At 38.1% G+C, this 20,312-nt stretch overlaps 1 protein-coding gene across 1 annotated transcript in view; it reads left to right on the forward strand.

Moving 5' to 3' along the window:
- Positions 1 to 20,312, forward strand: part of GPR158 (G protein-coupled receptor 158) — a 294,774-nt gene that overhangs the window by 175,420 nt on the left and 99,042 nt on the right. Inside the window, exon 4 of the mRNA XM_065919570.1 lies at positions 2,228 to 2,451. Coding sequence (XP_065775642.1) covers positions 2,228 to 2,451 — 224 coding nt within the window. The remainder of the gene's footprint in view (positions 1 to 2,227; positions 2,452 to 20,312) is intronic.

The raw sequence follows: 20,312 nt of genomic DNA on the forward strand, positions 1-20,312 counted from the left end.
GCTCTCTGTGGGTTCTGTCACTGACATTGATTCTTCTCCCAGACTCTAGTCTTGCATTATTTCTCACTTCTTGTATATTTCTCCTGAACAGTGAGTTGGACATCAAATTTAACTTGTCTGCATTGGGGCTTATTCCCACTGACTCCATATCTCAGTTCTTTCTTGTAACCTGCTTGTTTTTGAGCAGTAATGCCTTTCTTTAAAATACTAATGGATCCCTAATTTCTCTTTGCATCTCCCAGATTTGGAGAAGAAGAGAAAGCCAGGCATTGTGATTTACATACATTACTACATTTAATCCCACAGCAATTCATATTTCATACACAAATAAGCTAAGACCCAAAGTGGTCAGGTGAGTTGCCTAATGTCTCAGAGCTGTCTAGGAATGGGAGCCTTATCTGCTGGACACTGAAATTCATACACTTTTCACTGTGTAACAGAGTGAAGAGTTTTAAGCAGTAATATATCCTGCACCAACAAAAAGATACTCAATTATGTCTGCTATCTGTGTTTATTAAGGAAGAAATGAAGACAAAAATATATTTTATAAAGATTGTGAACCTTCAGCAGGAGTCCAGTGGTCATGTATGGATGTGAGACTTGGACCATAAGAAAGCTAAGCACCGATTCACAATTGATCCTTTTGAACTGTGGTGTTGGAGAAGACTCTTGAGAGTCCCTAGGACTACAAGGGGATCAAACCAGTCAATCCTAAAGGAAATCAGTCCTGAATATTCATTGGAAGGACTGATGCTGAAGCTCCAATACTTTGGCCACCCGATGTGAAGAACTGTTTCATTTGAAAAGGCCCTGATTGTGGGAAAGATTGAAGGCAGGAGGAGAAGACGACAACAGAGGATGTGATGTTTGGATGGCATCACTGACTCGATGGACATGAGTTTGAGCAAGCTCCAGGAGTTGGTAATGGACAGGGAAGCCCGGTATGCTGAAGTCCATGGGGTCTCAAAGAGACACAACTGAGTGACTGAACTGAACTGAACAGTAGTTGAAAGTAATAAAGATTTTCTGTTAAACTGTGTTTTTAAAATACTGTTAACCAGAACAAATTTTGCAAATTCCTCAGTCAGTCAAAGTTGTGTTAGATACTGAGCTGTGTGGTTGTGTTATATACTAAACTGCATACATATTCACGTCTTTCATGTTGAGGTCAGGATTGGAAATAGGTTTGAGGTTTTTTAAGTGTCTATTATTAACTGCATATTTATCAGTGCTAAATGGTGGCTCAGTGGGTAAAGAATCCTCCTGCAGCACAGGAGACCCAAGAGACATGGGTTCATTCCCTGAGTTGGGAAGACCCCCTGGAGGAGGGCATGGCAATCCACTTCAGTATTCTTGCCTGGAGAATCCCATGGACAGAGGAACCTGGAGGACTATAGTCTATGGGGTCACAAAGAATTGGCTATGACTGAAGTGACAGAGCGTGCAAACTCAACATTTAAAGAGAAGTCTTACTTCTTGGGCTTCAGGGCTAAATTAAGTTTGATAACCAAGACACAAGAATCTAAAATTAAAGGTAGATCAGTAACAGCAGTTAGTTAATAGTGTGGAAATGTCCTATGGGTGTGCAGACTGGGAAATGACACGATAGCCTGTAAGTATGGATTGTCCTCTGGGCAGAGGATGAACCATCATTAGGCAATTGCACACTACAACTGTCGATTAAGTACCATTTTATCCAATTTAGACCTAATGAACTTGGTGGATGAAATCCCTGCTGGATTAAAGAGCAATCAAAGCCTCATTTCAGATTCTGTGCCATCTAGGTCAAGAAGTTTCAAAAGTGTTGTGTGTATTTACTTGGTACCAGAATGACACAACTTTCTCATCCTTTTTTTTTTCTGGTTAATTCTTTAGCAAATATTTATAGAATATGATTTGTGACCATAGGGAGTTTCCATTAGGGAGTGGAAGATAGTGAAATAAAAGACAGAAAACTGTTCCCTGCCTCTGAGGAGTTTTAGTTCCATTTTTGCTCATTTTCCTCAATGGTTCTGAATGACATTTTTTTTTTTTTTTTAATCAAAAGGATGGAAAGAATTCTGTTTGAGTCTAAAGGCAATGTAACTCTCTCTCTGAGCAAGAAGGTTGAAGAAAGGTTTTTAGTAAGAGGGAAAAGGAATGAAGAAGTGAGGATGTGTTTTGACTCTGTACTCTGTCTCACCTACCTCCAAGGTGCAGTGACCCTGGTTTTATTTGGAATTTTCAGGAAGGGGTCCGGATCACCATTTTGTAGAAAGTGCCAAGGATGTGTCAGAAGAAGTCCATGTCTGCCTGCCATGCAGCGAGGGCTGCCCCTACTGTGCTGACGACAGCCCCTGCTTTGTCCAGGAAGATAAGTACTTGCGACTGGCTATCATCTCCTTTCAAGCCCTGTGTATGCTGCTGGACTTCGTGAGCATGCTGGTGGTCTACCGTTTTCGCAAAGCCAAGGTAAACCCAGGTACCCTGGTTATGATCTTCCTTTTTATTATGAACTGACCTCTTCTTAGGCAAATAGAATTGTTCCAAATCCTAGTTGCTTCTCTATTAAGCCGAAGTCTTTCTGTAATACGACCAGAGCATGAAAGTTATATTCCTTAGCTTCTCAGGAGAAACAGGAATTGAAAATATGAAACTTTATTATAACAAGTTCTTCTGCAGAATGTTTCTCCCTGTTTAGCCTGAAGCTCAAAACCCTCAAGAGACTCTTTTATATCATCTCTTTGGCTTCTCAAAGAATTTCTTTAGCCAGTTCCCAACATATCGGTAATTTTTTCCGAGTGTAGAAAACTTTGTGATATTTGTTGCTTTTCACGGATAAGTGTGCATACTCTAAAACCAGATTTCTTACTCTCATTATGAGTATCTTACGTTCAATGAGGTTTGCTCATGCCTAACATATCAACTCTGTAGTTGGTAGGTACCAGCAATTATTGGTCAAAGGTTATTAAACATTGTATCGTTTTTAATTAATTAATTAATTAATTTTTAATTTATTATTTTTTTCCATTTATTTTTATTAGTTGGAGGCTAATTACTTTACAGTATTGTAGTGGTTTTTGCCATACATTGACATGAATCAGCCATGGATTTACATGTGAAATAAGCCAGAAAGATAAAGACCAATACAGTATACTAACACATATATATGGAATTTAAAAAGATGGTAACGATAACCCTATATACATTGTATCATTTTAAACACAAACTATAAAAAAAAAATAAAAATAAAAAATAAACACAAACTAGATTCTGCTATGTTTTTGGTCGAGGCTGATAATACAACACCACAGAGTAAGTTAAATTTCTGTGGACAAACATTTAAGGAAATAATTATATGCATTTGTCCTAGGTTAAAGAATAAATCTGTCAATAAACTGTGAGTGATTTTGAACTCAGCAAGTTCTTCTAAAGCAGTGGCAATTTTTAAAATAGTATTTTAAATATCCTGAATATTAAATATTTAGAAATTATCTTTTTTCTTAACCAAATATTATGACAGGTCATATCTTTTCCTATTAGCTATTCTGAAGAGAGAGCATAGCTTCTTACATCTTAATAATGTGAAGTGTAGTACAATTTATTTTTGAGTGAAAATTTCAAAGAAAGAAGGTATACTGGAAGGTACAACAGCTTATTCCACTTCTGAAAATAATCTTTTGCTTGATTATTCTTAGTACTATTTTAACATGTTTTGTTTGAGCTCAGTGGTTTGGAAAAAATAGTGATAGTCATTTTTTAAAGGGAACATACTACAGTTTATATTTTCCCTTCCAGTCTTGTAGTAATTTCTTTTTTTTAAATTAGAAATTAATTGACAAGTGATTTTATAAGTGCTCATTTTTGGTTTGGAAAATTAGATGTTTTAATGTAGAATGTGGCTGAAATTCTACTAGGCTAATTATAATGTTCTAATGCCTATTTTGGTGAGAAAAGGAGAGATGTACTATTTTTTTAATTGTAAAATACACATAACATAAAATTTACCATCTTTAACTGTACTATTAAGTGGCATTAAATACATTCACATCACTGTGCAGTCATCACTATTCATTTCCAGAACCTTTGCATTATCCCAAACCAAACTCTAACCATTAAACAACTCCCTGTTCTACTAATCCCTGGTAACCTTTATTCTGCTTTCTGTCTGTAAATCTGTCTTTTCAGAGTACCTTGTATAAGTGGACTTTTACACTATTTGTCTTTTTGTGTTTGGCTTATTTCACCTAGCATATTTATCTATGTTGTAGTGCATATCAGAGCTTCATTTCTTTTGGTGGTTTAGTTGCTAAGTCATGTCCAACTCTTGTGACCCCACAAACTGTAGCCCGCCAGGCTTCTCTGTCCATGGAACTTTCCAGTCTATTCATACTGGAGTGGGTTGCCATTTCTTTCTCCAGGGGATCTTCCCTGACTCAAGGATTGAACCCATGTCTCCTGCATTACAGGCAGATTCTTTACTGACTGAGCCACCTAGTGCTCATTTCTTTTCATCAATGAGTAGCATTGGAAAAGACCCTGATGCCAGAAAAGATTGAGGGCAAAAGGAGAAGGGGGCAGCAGATGATGAGATGGTTAGATAGCATCATTGACTCAGTGGACATGAATTTGAGCAAACTCCAGTGGAGGACAGAGGAGCCTGGTGTGTTACAGTTCATGAGGTTGCAACTGTTTTCCACAGAGGCCAGACAACTTGATATTTTCACAAACAATTCATGAGGGTTCTAATTCCTTTGCATCCTCACTAGCACTTACTATTTTCTGGGGTTTTTTGTTTGTTTGTTCGTTTTATAACAGCCATCCTAAGGAATCTGAAGTGAATTCTCATTGTAGTTTCAATTTGCTTTTTCCTGCAGGTTAGTGGCAGTCTAGCATTTTTTCATGTGCTTTTTGGTATATCTTCTTTGCGGAAATGTCTATTCAAGTCTTTGGTTCACTTTTGAATTGGTTGGTTGTTCATTGCTGAGTTGTAGGAGTTCTTCATGTATTCTGAGTATTACACTTATCACATAGATGCCTTGCAAACATTTTCTCCCATCCCCATGGGTTATCTTTTAACTCTGCTTTGATGGCCTAAAAGTTTTAAGTTCTAATGGATTCCAATTACCTATGTTTTCTTTGATTGCCTGTACTTTTGGTATAATATCTGAGAAATCATTCCCAAAGTCAATGTCATGAAGCTTTCCTGCTGTGTTTTCTTGTAGGAATTTTATCATTTAGGCCTTACATTTAGATTTCAATCCAGATTTAGTTAATTTTTGTATTTGTTGTAAGTTAAGGGCCCAACTTCTTCTTTTGCATTTGAATACCTAGTTTTCTCAGCACTGTTTGTTGAAGAGACTATCTTTTCCCCATTATGTGGTCCCGGCACTTTTATGAAAGATCACTTGACCATACACATTTGAGTTTATTTCTGGACTTGAGTCTGTTCCATTTGATCTATGCCTTTATGTAAGGACTGTACTATTTTGATTACTGTAACTTTGTAGTAAGTTTTGAAATTAGGATGTGTAAAGCCTCCAAATTTGTTCTTTTCAAGGTCATTTTTGAGTCCCATGAGATTCCATCTGAATTTTAGGATGCATTTTTCTGTCAAAACGTTACTGGAATTTTTTAATAGGGAATGCATTGAATCTGTAAATTCCTTTGGCTAGATTGTCGTCTTAACTGAATTAAGTCTTTCAATCCATAAGCACAGAATGTCTTTATACTTATTCATGTATTCCTTCATTTCTTTCAGTAGTGTTTTGTAGTTTTCAAATTTTTGTCTCCCTTATGATATATCACTTTTTACAAATTGATTTTATGATTCGTATTGTCTTTCAATTAAATGGATACTCTCATATATTATCTTTTATAATCTGAATTAATAACAAGTCCGTGATTTTCCTTTTATGCTTAAGTCTTTAGTGTATCTCATTTTCTCTGACATCTATGGAAGGGAGGTGTAGCATAACACGTGAAAAAGAGTAGAATGGTTCGAAGTTAAGAACTGGTATCTTCAGTGCAGAGGGCTATAGGGGCTTTATAGAAGTTCCATAGTTTTCTGAAAACTTCTATAAATTTTTCAGAAAAAAATTTACCAAAGTTTACAAAATTTTCTTCTGAAACTTTGTTCTAATACTGGCCAACTGTTACACCGAACGTAAGACGATGTTATGTGTTTTCATCAGTTTAGGATAGATAATATTTCCCTCAGTTTCTGTTTTCGTGAGCTTTACAGTGTTGAGCTTGACTCTTACCAGACATTTAAATTCTATTGAACTCTTAAAATATCACACAATATCACAACATTTATTTTCACTCTCCTTTATTGAATATAAATGAGAAATTTGGTTCTTTTATTTTTCACTCCACTTTTCTGAATGTAAATGAGAGATTTGGCACTTTTATTTTTCCTCATTTCCCCCATCCCATTTTACTACATTAATCTATAATTCATTTCAGTCAGTTTTCAATAAAAGCCGTCATTAGTTTCAAAGGGAAAGCAGTTCTTTAAAATAGTTTGGCTCTCACTGCATTTAGATTTATGATATAGACTTCTTCCAAATATTTATTTGGTTTAGTAGCTCATCATGAGACCTTTCAAAATGTGATTTTTTCCCCTGTGAGTTGTAACTTTGACTCATCTTTTATCATTATTAAATATCTGTATCTTCAAGTTTATTCAGAAAAGGGTAACTTTGTACCTATGTTATATCTGACCCACCCACCAACTATGGCTTTTACATGACAACACCTTGGTTAGGGGAAGAACTTGGGGATTATATATTTTTCAGAGTTCCATTATTTCTGCTTCATTTATCTTTTAGAACTGAACATTTTTGACAGTTTCTAGGATTGCCCAATTTTTGTCTTTTATGTAACAAAATCTCCCATCTGAATGCTTATTGACTTCTTTACTTTTACCATCATAATATGGTTCTTCTTCATTGAGTTTGCAAAAAATATGATCCTTATTCTCAGATTTCATACTGAGCTTTCTTCTGATATTGGGAAATCTCTTCTGTGTTAATTCTTATATTATCTCTGCTTCTCTAGTTCTTCTAGGCTTCTCTTTTAGGACTTCCTGTTAAGCATAGGTTGGGTCTCTAGGCTTTCTCTCTCTTTATTTTTTTCATATTCTCACTGTATTATCTTTTAAGTGTTTCCTTGTGTTTTGAGAAGCTTCTAAGTTTGTCTTCTGCTTCACTCTTTCAGATTTCAGCACTATCAAAGCTGCTGTCCTTACCTCCATGATATTCTAAAATCCAGCAACTGTTTTTAATCTCTGTAAAGTTGTTCCTTATGTTTTATCTCCCTTTTTATATTGCAAAGGTTTTGGGTCAAAAAGTTTGAGTTAAAATCCTAGTGCTTTCATTTTCTAGTTGTGTGACCCCAAGGTTACATTTTATGTTCTTAATCAGCAATCATTCTCTCTAAATGGCTTTTATCTCATGTAAAATGGGGACACTCAAGAGTTTGGAAAACAACAGCAATAATGTATATACTCTAAAATCTAGCCTGATTCATGTAGTAAGCCATTCGGGGCAGGTACTCAATCTACAAATAGGAACCTTATCACACTAGCTACTGTGAGATGAATTTTTTTATGTCTTATGTGTCTATAAGGACCCATTCATTGAAAGGATTTCTCAACCATTCCAAGAGTTACCAAAAGGAAAAAGTATCACAATGTTTAATTTTACAGTTTTGTTCTTATAGGGGGTGAGAAGACAAGAAGTAATCATTTGTAATGAAATGTTTTATTTTGTAATATGATGCCTGATATTATTTACATATTTTTTTTTCTTTCCATGGAGTATATATGTACTTTTTAAGTATGTATATGAAGAAACTTGAAGCGCTAGGCTTGAAAATTAGAGAAGTATAATCATGCTTGCTTGCTTTCTTTTTTGACTGGGGACCATTTTTAAAGCCTTTATTGAGTTTGTTACAATATCGCTTCTGTTTTATGTTTTGGATTTTTGGCCACTGAGGTATTTGCGACCTTAACTCCCCAACCAGGGGTCAAACCCACACTCCCTGCATTGGAAGGTGAAGTCTTAACCATTGGAATGCCAGGAAATCCCTAATCATGCTTTCTGAATTAACTTTCAAATGATCTTCCTTAGGCCATAAGAAGCCTGAAGGCCCAGCCGCAGCCTTATAATTAGGTGCAGGGCAGAGTGTGATGGAGGAAGCATGCCCTAAGCCTCCCTATTCCAAACATCAGAGCCACTGCGCCCACAGTGTTAGTGCTTCACATGTTTTAGTCTTGAAAATTTTCCAGCTTTCCAGGAAGTTTCAAAGCCTTCCTATTTAAAATACAGATACTGTTTAGGTAGGATTAGTCATCATTCTAATGATGAGTGGGACTTGAGCTAAAACACGATTGCCACCTCCCATCAATTTATTGAAGCACTGTTAAAAAGGGTTCGGAGGCAGCAAATGGATTTATTCTGCAAAGTGATTGCTTTATTGGCTAACTTTAGCAGCCACTATCAGGGAATCTAATGACATAAGTAGCACATATCTTCTCTCCTTCACTAAGAGTTTCAGGCTCCGGGAACAAGTAAAGGAACAAAACCTACTGATGCTGGAGGGCCTTTGTGGGAAGCATGGCTGTAAAACTGTTTTTCTAAGGATGGCTCACTTCTTAAAGAATTCTATGAAAGTTCAAGATTTCTACAGATGATGAGCTGTTCTATCTATCCAAGATATAATGAGTTTACTAGGAGTTATCCCATCCCATAATTTACTAGCCAGTCCTCCAGTAGTTTGAGCTTGACACAGTCTAAAATGTATTTTGACAGATTCTTTTCCCTAAATATTTAAAGGCAAGTGTATTTCAAATAAAATATAATGCTTTCAACTCTTGTTCGTTTTTACTTTTCTTCTGACAAGTATGTGTGGTGTATATTAATAAAAGTGCCAGAAGAAATTTGATCCTAAAAAATATGGCCTTCATCTCAGCATACAGCATGCATCCCCTAGTGTACCTTGTTAACAAGAAAATGTTTTATGAGCTCTGAGTAGAGCTTAGGCTCCCTGCTTGAGTTTGGAGATTCAAATCTTTTCTTCTTCTTGTTACTATGGAAATTATTTAACTCACTTATAGATTACCTTTCCTTAAAGCTACTTTTATTAGCAGTAAAGAATGTCTGCTTTTTCTGGTCACTAGGATTTTGAATTGTAAAGGGTGAGCTTTAGGACTGAGTATAACGTTAAATAATTAAAACAAAATTAAAAAACAAATGAGAGAAAACTGTTTTGGCATGATATGATGGTAAAGAATTAATGTTCTCACTCTAAGAACAGATAAAACTCTCTTAAGAATCAATATGAAATAGAAGAATATCCAGTAGAAAAATTGGCAAAGAATATCCATCAGCAATTTATAAAAGAACATAAAAATATATTATCTGTAGCCATGAGTAATAAGGAAATGCAAATTCAAACAGTGACATATACTTTTATAGCAATAATTCCCTATGTTGGTAAAGATGTTGGAAATTAGGTGTTCCAATACATTGCTGATGGTTGTGTAAATTGGTAGAAACTTTTGGATGAGATTTAGGGTTTTGTGTAATAAACATAAAATGCACAGTTTCAATTCGAGAACTCTGCACAGAGACTTAAAAATATAGTCAGGGTGTATGTGTATGTATCATAGAACTATTTATAGTACAGACAAACTGGGGACAATTAAATGTTCAAAATTGGGTTAGGTCATCCATGCATTTAAATATGGAGCCCATAAACGTGATCATGTAGAATATGCTGAATGATGGGAGAAACTTTAATGTAATTATTTAATCAACCTTCAGTAGCACATTTCCACCACTTTTAAAGTTTTATTTTAGCCTTCTCCATTTTTTCACCTCTTCTTCTCACCTTTTCTTCTCATTCCCTCCCTCCCTGCCTCCCTCCATTCCTTCTTTCCATTTATCATCCACCTGCTGAGCATCTGTTGAGTGCTTGAACCAGTCTGAGAATGCAGTGATGAACATGACAAATAAGACCTGTGCCCTTAAGGAGTATATATTCCAGTGTGGGGCTGGTAGAGATAAACAATAAAAGAAAAAGAAGACTGTATCATGTGGCTAGTAAGTGTTGTGATCAAAATGAAGTAATATGACATGATAGGCTATGAGTTTTAGAATTCTTACAGCCAACATGTACGTTGGTATTATCCTCATTTTATATTTGAATAAACAAAAGCATAGAGAATTTAAGAAAACCATTCACTGTTATTTGGGGAATCTAGGATCAACAATTCAGATCTGTTTGACTTAGTAACTCATTTTAACTCTTAACTATTGTGCTGTACTGTCACAGAGTCAGACACAACTAAGCAACTAAGCATATCTGTCATATGGTTACAATGCAGTTTGTTCTTTTTTTTCTTAAATTTTAAAAAGTAGATGTCACCAACTCTGGTCCAAAGAGTAGTAATCCAAGTTCTAGGTCAGCATGCATTCTTCATTTTCCCTCATTCCTTTGTGCCTCATCAAAACTTTACATGTCCTATACATCATTATTGCTTAGTGCCTACTAGTTAACTGAATAAACTAAGTTATTGCATGGTAACCATTTTTGGTTTTGTCTTTTGGGCCACGCTGCACAGTATGCATGTGGGATATTAGTTTCCCAACCAGGGATCAAACCTTGGCCCCCTCCAATGGAAGTACCAGAGTCTTAACCACTGGACCACCAGGGAAGTCCTCATGTGGTACCATTTAAATGGATTTATGTCTTCTTCATCTCTGCTCATTTGTATCACTACATGGTTTTGGGTTTCAACAGCATTCCTTAGTGCATTGACTCAAGGAGCAACTTGTGTGTAATGGTTTAGGGGTATGCGTGTGCATGTAAATGTATAGATATAAATGAATGTCACAGTGGTGGTCAGGGTACGTATGGGAAGAAAAATAGTTCCGCTGAAGAGAAGTCTTCCATTCTGTGCTTCTTAAGAAATATCATTTAAATAGCCTCCTACTCCATCTGGTGGCAGCAGAACTAATTATGAGTTATGACGAACAGCTAGAGAGATTATAAAATATTTGTGTATGCCTTAAGAGACATAAAATGCTTAATGAATACCACAGTACCTTTCCTCTTTTGAGGCACTTATATTTATTTATGCTTATTTGAGTGGTAAAGCCAGTATACATATTAAGTATGCTCAAAATAGCTTTAAAAAATTAGTGTACTCATATACTAAATTCCTTCCCAGTTGAAACATATTCTGAGAGATCAATCTATCTTTTCTAAATTCCCTGGATCTTCATTTTAAATCCCATTCCAGTATCATGGAAGCAAAGTGCTTCGCACAATTATAGATTAATCCCTTCATTAACTATTTATTCATGAATACTTAGCTAGATTTTAAAAGATGATTTTGATACTGGCTTGCCCATGAGAGGCTCCCAATCTAATGAGGAAGTGAATATAAGGAAATACAAAGTATATGAAAACATATCCTGCAGTTTGTTGAGTGCTTGGCAAGGCAGGGAATAGTGATGACAATCACAGGCTCTAGAGTCCATTTATGTAGGTGCCTCTCCTGATTTCACACTAAAGAGCTCCTAAATCTTAGGTTCAGCTTCCAACTCTCTTTGTTTCAGGTTTATTTTCTGTGAAATGGAGATAATAATAATAAATCTCAGAATAATGAGTTGCATAGTAATAAATCTTATAGGATTGTGGTAAAGATTACAGTGTGTGCAATGCTTATAAACTTATTACAATTAATGATCCATGGAAAATGCTCAATAAATGTTAGCTATTAATATGGATATGTGCAGAAAGTGACAGTATAAAATAAGAGTGGGTAAGGGTGGTCTGGGGCTTCCCTGGTGGCTTAGATGGCAGAGATTCTGCCTGCAGTGCAGGAGACCCAGGTTCAGTCCCTGGGTGGGCAAGACCCTACTGGAGAAGGGAATGGCAGCCCACTCCAGTGTTCTTGCCGGGAGAGCTCCATGGACAGAGGAGCCTGGCAGGATGTAGTCCATGGGGTCACAAAGAGTTGGACACAACTGAGCAACTCACACACACATACACACACACAAAGAGTGGTCTAGGAAGACTGATCTGAGAACACGTCAAAGTAGAAGTGATACATGAGAAGAATCTTGAAAAATGAATTTCTCTGGTCAGAGGCATAGAAAGTGAGAGGGACAAGCTGGCAGAGAGACAAACATATGTGCAAAGATATTACAGAGCCCGTGGCACATTTGGGGAAATTGAAATATTTCAGTATGAATCCTGAAAAGCCTGACTGAGCATTTTGGACTTATCCTACAGGCACTTGAGATAAATTGCTGAACTGGGAAAGGATGTTAGACATATGGTTCTGGCACTATGGAAGCAAACTTGTAAGTTACTCACTCGTATATTCAGGAATTTTTGAGGATGCACTAAGTTCCCAGGCATTGTTTATGGATAGTGAACAAAGCAGGGTGGTCTGTGATCCTATGATCAGAGTTCAAAATCTTGTGGGATAAAGATCAGTGAGTAAATATGTTACTAAATGCTGGTAAGTGCTATGAAGGATAGTAACGGTAAAATGAGGAAAGATAATGGGGTTGGGGAGACTGTGTTTAAGACGACTTCCCTGAGGCAGTGTCATTTGATCTGAGGTCTCAAGGATAACCAGAAAGCAGAGAACAGGAGGGTATTCCAGGAAGAGAATATCACATCTTTAAGGTAGCAATGTATGAAGAAGCTTGGAGTGTTCTAGGAGCTGAGGCCAGCATAGTGACCGAGTTGTAGCAGAGTGGAGAGAGGTGAACTCAGGAAGACTTTAGGCAGAGTTGGGTGCCAGTCATTCAGAGTTCTGTAGACCAGAGTGAAAAGCATTGTTTATTTTTTTGAGATGCAATCGGAAGCCACTGAAGGATTTGAAGCAGAGGGATAAATTACCTCATTTAGATATGAAACTAATTTCTCTAGCTGCTCTGCAGAGTAGATCAGTAAGGAACAATATAAAAGTGGGGGAAGTGATAAGAGATCTGTTGAGTTAGTCTAGGTAAAAGACAGCAGTGGCTTTTGGTGGAGACTAGTGTTTGCATTTGAGATACATTTGGAGATAGAATCCATGGGGCCTCCTGATGAATTTGATGTGAGAAGTGAAGAACAAAGACAAATCAAATTCAGTCCCCTCAGGTTTGTATCTTGAGGAACTGGGTGAAGAGGGGTGCTATCTACTAAAATTAAGAAAATGTGAAACACTGGTGGTTTGAAGGGTGGAGGAAGGAAAAATCAAGAGTTCCACTTCAGATCACAGTTCAACTATGGTTGCCAGTTTAGCACATAAAGAACAGGATGCCCAATTAAATTTGAGTTTTATTTATTTTTTGCAAATGTTTTATAACAGCTTTGTTATTTTGTTTTATTATTATTTTAATGGAATGTAATTGCTTTACCATGCTGTTAGTTTCTGCTCTACAATGAAGTGACTCAGCTCTAAGTATACATATATTCCCTCCCTCTAGACCCTCCTTCCCACCTCAACCCCATCCCACCCCGCCAGCTCATCATAAAGCACTGAGCTGAGCCCCCTGCGTGCTACTGCAGCTCCCCACTAGCTATCTGTTCTACCCATGGTAGTGTATATATGTCAGTCTTAATCTCCCAGTTCATCCCACTCTTCTCTTTCACCCTTGTCTACATGTTGGTTCTCTACATCTGCATCTCTATTCCTGCCCTGGAAGTAGGTTCATCAACAATGAATAGTGTTTTAGTATGTCTGTGACAAATACTGCATAGTAATACTAAAACATTCTTTTTTGCTTCCATGCATTGTTTTTCTGGCAGTCCTGTTGGTTAAACCACCTGTGAGAAGTCAAAGTGGAGGAGATGTCAGGTAGGCAATTAGGTATGTGAGTTGGAAGCTGTGTGCGGGAGTTTGGGCTAGCGTTCAGGAGTTACAAGCAATGAGACATAGGAGTTTAATGCTGTGACACTGAGATTACCTGCTTAGGAAATGTACAAAGAAGAAAAAGAAGAGAATGCTCATGCTTGAACCCTTACACATTTTGAAGAAAATTAAAATTCAGGAACCTTTTCTGAAAAATTAAGGAATGGCCAAACAGAGTAGAGGATGCCAGGTAAGAATCATATTATAGAATCCAAAAGAGGACAGTAGTTAAAAGGAAGAGAGAGTGACCAGCTGAGGGGAGACTACAGTGCGATGGAATTATATGAGTGGAAAAAGCACGCAGTGAATTTGGCAACACAGAAGTCATTGGCAACCTTAGTGGTATACTTTTCTGTGATGACTGAGGAAGTAGAGAAAACATGTATGTCTGAAACTTCCAACCATTTTTGGGAGGGGAGCAAAGAAGTAATGTTGGATAGATAGTGATAGTTAAAAAACATGACAAATTCTGAGCTTCCCCAGGAGAATGTTTACAGCAAGTAAGGAAGGCATTTCAGCCAGCATCTTTGGGATAGATAGAAGAAAAGGAAGGGGTAAAGGGAACAGAGGAATGAGAGGTGTGAGCCAATGCCAGTAGAGAAACGAAGAGAGAGGGCCTGAAAGAGAGTGAGTTGTTAACAGCAGCAAACAATACAGAGCCATAAAGAAAAGTGAAGCCTAAAGCCTAAAATAGTTTACTGCTATACCCATGTCATACTGTTTTAATTATTATAGTTTTATGGGACTTAAGTGGTAGCTGCTGGTCTTTTTTTTTTTTTTTTACAATTAATTAATTAGTTTGGCGGCACCAGGTCTTAATTACAGCACATAGAATCTTCAGTCTTCATTATGGCATGTGGGATCTTGTTGCCTGACCAGGGATCAAACCTGGGTCCCCTGCATTGGTAACATGGAGTCTTGGCCACTGGATCACCAGGGAAGTCCCCTGGTAGTCTTAATTTTTACAGTCTTTTGGATATTTTTAGTCTCTACTCTTCCATATTTAACATTGAGAGAAAGCTTGTCAAACTCAATGCAAAATCCTGTTGGGATTTTGAACTCGCATTTAATAGTATAAGAATAATTGTCTAGTCATATAGAAAAAGACAGTACTAGGTCATGTTCTAAGAGCATTTGCAATAAATCCCAGATGAATATACCCCTATGGATTTGGTTATTATAAAGTTACTGAAAACTTTTCCCAAGGCAGTTTCTGAGAAGTCAGATTATGGTGGACTCAGAGACGGATTGGACATAGCAAAGTAGAGAATGTAAATATATCACTTTCTTCCAAGAAGCTTAGCTGTGAGGTAAATAGAAAGAGGCTATGACTAAATGGATAAAGAGGAGACTCAGGATTGAGGGAGTTTTGTCTCAGATGATGGCAACGTATTTATAAACTGCTGGAGAACAGAGAGAAGTGCAGGTTGAAAAAACAGAGAAACCTGGGACAGGGTCCGATGAGAACGGAAGGGAGGAGCATCGTGAGCACAGGTGGAGATACTGACTTTGGATAAAAGATCTTCATTGTACCTCAGACTAGAGGAGCGGTGATGCTGATGAAGTAGACGTCAATAATTTGGGGTTGAGGTAACAAAGCTGAAGAAATCCTAGCTTGAACTTTCTGTCTGAGGTTTGGAGTAAGGTCGTTTACTGAGTGTTCTCAAATAGAGTGGGATAGAGAGCGGAGAAAACTATGCTAGTTTGGCAATAGCCACTGCAGGGGAAGGACAGGGGACATCCAAGTGCACACTTGAAAAGACTGCTGAGAGCCCAGCTCAAAGAGGACAGCGCAGATGTTTCCCTTAAGTTCTGCTGGAGGGAGGAAAATACAGAAGGTTGAAAAGATGGGAAATAGTAGCATAGGTTGTTATGTTACATGAAGGGTTATCATTCAAGGAACTACAAATACTTTGCAAGTGGCATCTTGCTTTATGTCCGTTTGATTTTCTTTAAACAGATTTACAACATGTTTGCGCTCCAAATTTCTTGGTACATTTACAGCATTAATATGTGTGACCATTAATTAATTTTAGAGAAATCCCCAGGAGGGAGAGAAATAGCAGTAATTAGCATCTTCAGTCACAAATGGAGAAAATAATGCCAAAGATACTCCCAAGGTCATAATGCAAACCACTATTTGCCCATAATTAAATGAGCAGTGTCTTCCAAATTCAATGAAAGAGCACATTTTATAAGACATTAGTGGGAGTATTGTAGTCACATGGTATCTTGAGCCATTTCTGTCTCATGAGCACAGTATCAAGTTGTAATTGATACATCCCAGTTAGAAGTCAGGGAATTTTATTTTGTGAGTTTTATTTCCTAATACAACAGAGATCAGCAAAGTGTGACCTGCTGACTGGGGAAAAACAAATCAGAAGAAGAATGTTTCCTGACAAGTGGAAATCACTTGAAATTCACATTTCAGTGTCCCTAAATTAAGTTTTATTGCAATAGGCCACACTTGCTTATCTACATGTTGCCTCTGGCTGATTTTGCACTGTGGTGGCAGAGTTGAGTAACTGTGATGGACATGGTTCAGGCTGGAAAGCCTAAAATAGTTGCTCTCTGGCCCTTTACTGAAGAAGCTGGCTGTCACTTAAAATGCAGCACTTGTCTGGTCCAGTTTCCATCCCCACCTAAAAATGAGTGAATGTACAGCCGGAATTGCAGGTACAGGTCAGGAGCCTGGATACATTTTGGCTAAAAGGTCCCCTTGGCATCCTTTAATTTCACCATCCGGTCACTTCTGGCAGCTACAGACATGACTCTAATTTGGAGCATTTGCTAGTTTCTTGACCGTTGTTCTCTTGGTAATATACCAGGGCCTTTTAGATCCTGAACTTCCCATTTTGAAACAGAATGGTTGAGCAGGGGGGCAGAACAGCTAGGCCTCAATCTGTATTTCACGCATAGTTACAAGGAGCTCAAGTCCATTGCCTGGTTCTAAGTTTTGCGGGCCTGAGAAGTGTGGCTTGACTGCCTTGGATCATAATGTTCAATTTTATGTGTTTTTATTTTACTGAAACAGAATTTCATTTGGGCCATGAGCTCTTGTGCGTGTGTGCCAAGTCGATTTGACTCTGTGTAATAACCCTGTGGACTGTAGCCCTCCAGGCTCCTCTGTGGGATTCTTTAGGCAAGAATACTGGAGTGGGTTACCATGCCTTCCTCCAGGATGAGCTCTTGGGCCACTGCTAATTCATATTCAGTTTAGCTTTGTTAGTGCATTTGGAGGCAGATCTTGTTCAGCTGGAGTTCCATGTGTGTCTACTGAACATTTGGAAACAATATTATCTCCTGTGTCTGTGTTCCTCAAGCTTGAGGTGCTGAGCCATCCTTTGAGGGGCTTCAGAGTTCATTTGCCCCTCTTCCTCATATTTCTGTCTCAAGAACCTTCTGTCATTTGACTTTCTCTGTTCACCCAGATAGAATCAGAGGACTCTCAGGGGCAGGGCAGGCAACCAGGATGGATGCATTTCTTTTCATCAGAGATTTTTAGAGAAGAGCTCTCATGAGACCAAGGTTCCCACCTGTCTTCCTTTTCCACATCCATAAAGATCATGCTCTTCTTCACACACCTGTAAATATGTAACCTGGCTTCCATGGGGGCAGAAGGTGCACCTGTTCTTGGTAGGGTTTCCTGTCTGCAATATTACAATATTGATTAATTTCTTTGAGGCTTCCCTTCAGCATTGGATCTGAGTACCTCCTCCAGACTTCCCTCTTGTCTCTGCACAGATCAGAGATGAGAAATTAACTGAACGCTAGCTGAGCTGAGCCTTGGCCACCACCTTCAGGCTGGGCCCATCTCTGTATAACCCTGAGAAGCAGGGTAAGACTATTTTAAGAAAAGATGCTCTGGACTGTGCCTTGAGCAGGGTTCCTTTGCCACAGCTGGAAGAGAGAAAGCAGGGCCTCTCAAGCAACACCTTTGTTAATGACTTGTTAGACTCGGGTCCGATCCCTGGGTCAGGAAGATCCCGTGGAGAAGGAAATAGCAATTCACTCCAGTATTCTTGCCTGGAGAATTCCATGGACAGAGGAGCCTGGGCGGACTACAGTCCATGAGGTCACAAAGAGTTGGACATGACTGAAGTGACTTTCACTGAAGTGACTTTCACTTCAGTAGTTGATGTTTGCAGAAGAGAAGCATAGGTTTCCATTTTGCCATTTAATTATGCATAATAGTACCCTGCCAACCATGCCTAGGAAATAACATCTGATGGGAGACATTTGTTTTATTTGGAAGAAAACAGAGTTGACATGAGAAAAAGTTCCAAGTTGAGGGGAAGTGGGCTTCTCATTGACCATTTTTCCCTTTCTTCTCTTGGTTTGCAAACTGTGAGACCTAAATTGTCTTTATAATGCTAATTAGCAAAGTGACAATTTCCTACTTATCACGGACCCTAGAAATGTGCAGGATTTTTGAGAACTAAAATGTTCTCTGAAGCTCGTTTACCCATTCTAATGACTTGCCAGTTTCTTATTGCTCTAGAAAATATTACTAAATTTAAGTAAAATAATGTTTTCTAACACTGCCGAGGGCCCTTAAGGGTATATGTTATTTTCTGTTTCAGAATATAATATTCAGATAGGATCATTTTTGACATTTCAGTAATGCAGTCAATTTTTAGCTCTAGGATACAAATTTAAAATAGATTAGAGGTAGGACTCCTAGTCTCATTTCTAAAATATTTGGCCTCATTTCCTTATGAAAACTAGGAAGGATAGGGATGCAAGGTGAATAATAATAGCTGAGAAGCTTAGAACAAATAAAAAGGCCATAACTTTTATTGGCCTCTGGCAGTAGACATTTAATACATAATTACTATGGGAACTCTTATCATGTATATTTACTATTTACCTAGCTTCTTTCTTTGAGCTTCTACATGCCTTTGTTTCTAGAATTTTTTCTTCTTACTCAACTCTACCCGCTCCACTCAGCACACACAGATGCCTTACTAAAGCCATGGTGCTACTGCTTGGCCCTGTCAGCATGATTCTATGTAAAGGTGTCTGTGCCCCTGATTCAGTGCTGAGAAAACCGTGTGCTGACGATGCCATCATGACCCGTTTTCCTACTCCAGGCTCTGATGACTTGGAGTTTGCCCTTTCTACTGTGGACTTCCCTGGTGGTTCAAATAGTAAAGAATCTTCCTGCAATGCGGGAGACCTGGGTTTGATCCCTGGGTCAGAAGACCCCCCGGAAAAGGAAATGGCAACCCACTCCAGTATTCTTGCCTAGAGAATTCCGTGGACAGAGGAGTCTGGTGGGCCCCAGTCCACGGGATTGCAAAGAGGCAGACATGACTGAGCAGCTGACACTTACTTTGACTTTCTGCTGTGGAATTTGTTCCACGAATCTCCTTTTCCTGACTGCTACCTCCTGGCTAGTTTATTCAGACACTACTACTAGATGCTTACTGCTGGTGGGTGACTGCTATTTCCGATGAAGTCTCGTGTGCATGGGTGAGGAGGAGTCGATGTCCCTTCAATCTATTAGACTATCAGTTTCAAAATCCCCTGTACAGTCTTTTAAACTTTGGATGAGCATACCCCTTCTTCAGTCTTAGGAATACATTTCTTGGAATTGTGCCTCCACACACATCATTTTTTAAATTGTCATAGTTGTTTCTAATACACCTCTAGGGTTGGGAAACATGACATAACCTTGAAAACTATCTTTCATATCCTCTTCTATGGCTGGAGGTAAAAGCTAAAAATAATTCTTCTCATCTGGGGAAGCAGAAATGAGACTTTTCCTTATTAATTTAGTATTTTTCACAATCACAAGACAGTAAAACTTTTAGAAACCTTAGCTAATCTATCTTTTTGGCTTTCATGGGTCAGGGAGAAATAAAACCAAAGAGAGATGTATTCCTTGAGGCAGTGACTTTCAGAAACAGTGGAGCCTGGTGGAGAGTGAGTGAACCATTGGTAACTATTGTAGATTCACTCACAGAAAGGAAATTCTTGAGCTGTTTACCTCGGATCATGAAATAGCTAGAAACAAAGTTTATTTTAAAATGTCTATGAAACATGATTCTAAAGGAAATTAAACATGGAGAAATGCCCTTGATTCATCTACTCTGGGTATTAGCAGCATGAAGGGAGTAAGAGAGACAATAAAAGCTATACAAACTAGAATGGAGGTTCAGGGGTTTTTTTCTTTGACACAAATAAGCAAACAGAGAAATGCTTGCCTGAAAGTAAATGAGCAGTTAGGCACAACAGCAAATGAAGCAACAATGCAGAATGCAAACACTGGTGGCTCACCAGAGAGATAAATATGGGAAATAAGCTGAAAGACATGACTGGATGAGGCAGATATAACAGAAACAGACAGCCAAGGAGCATCACATATAAATAATACAGGCAGCTGGAGTTCAGCTGAACCTACGAC

This window comes from Muntiacus reevesi, chromosome 2, assembly GCF_963930625.1.
Source record: "Muntiacus reevesi chromosome 2, mMunRee1.1, whole genome shotgun sequence".
NCBI lineage: Eukaryota > Metazoa > Chordata > Mammalia > Artiodactyla > Cervidae > Muntiacus > Muntiacus reevesi.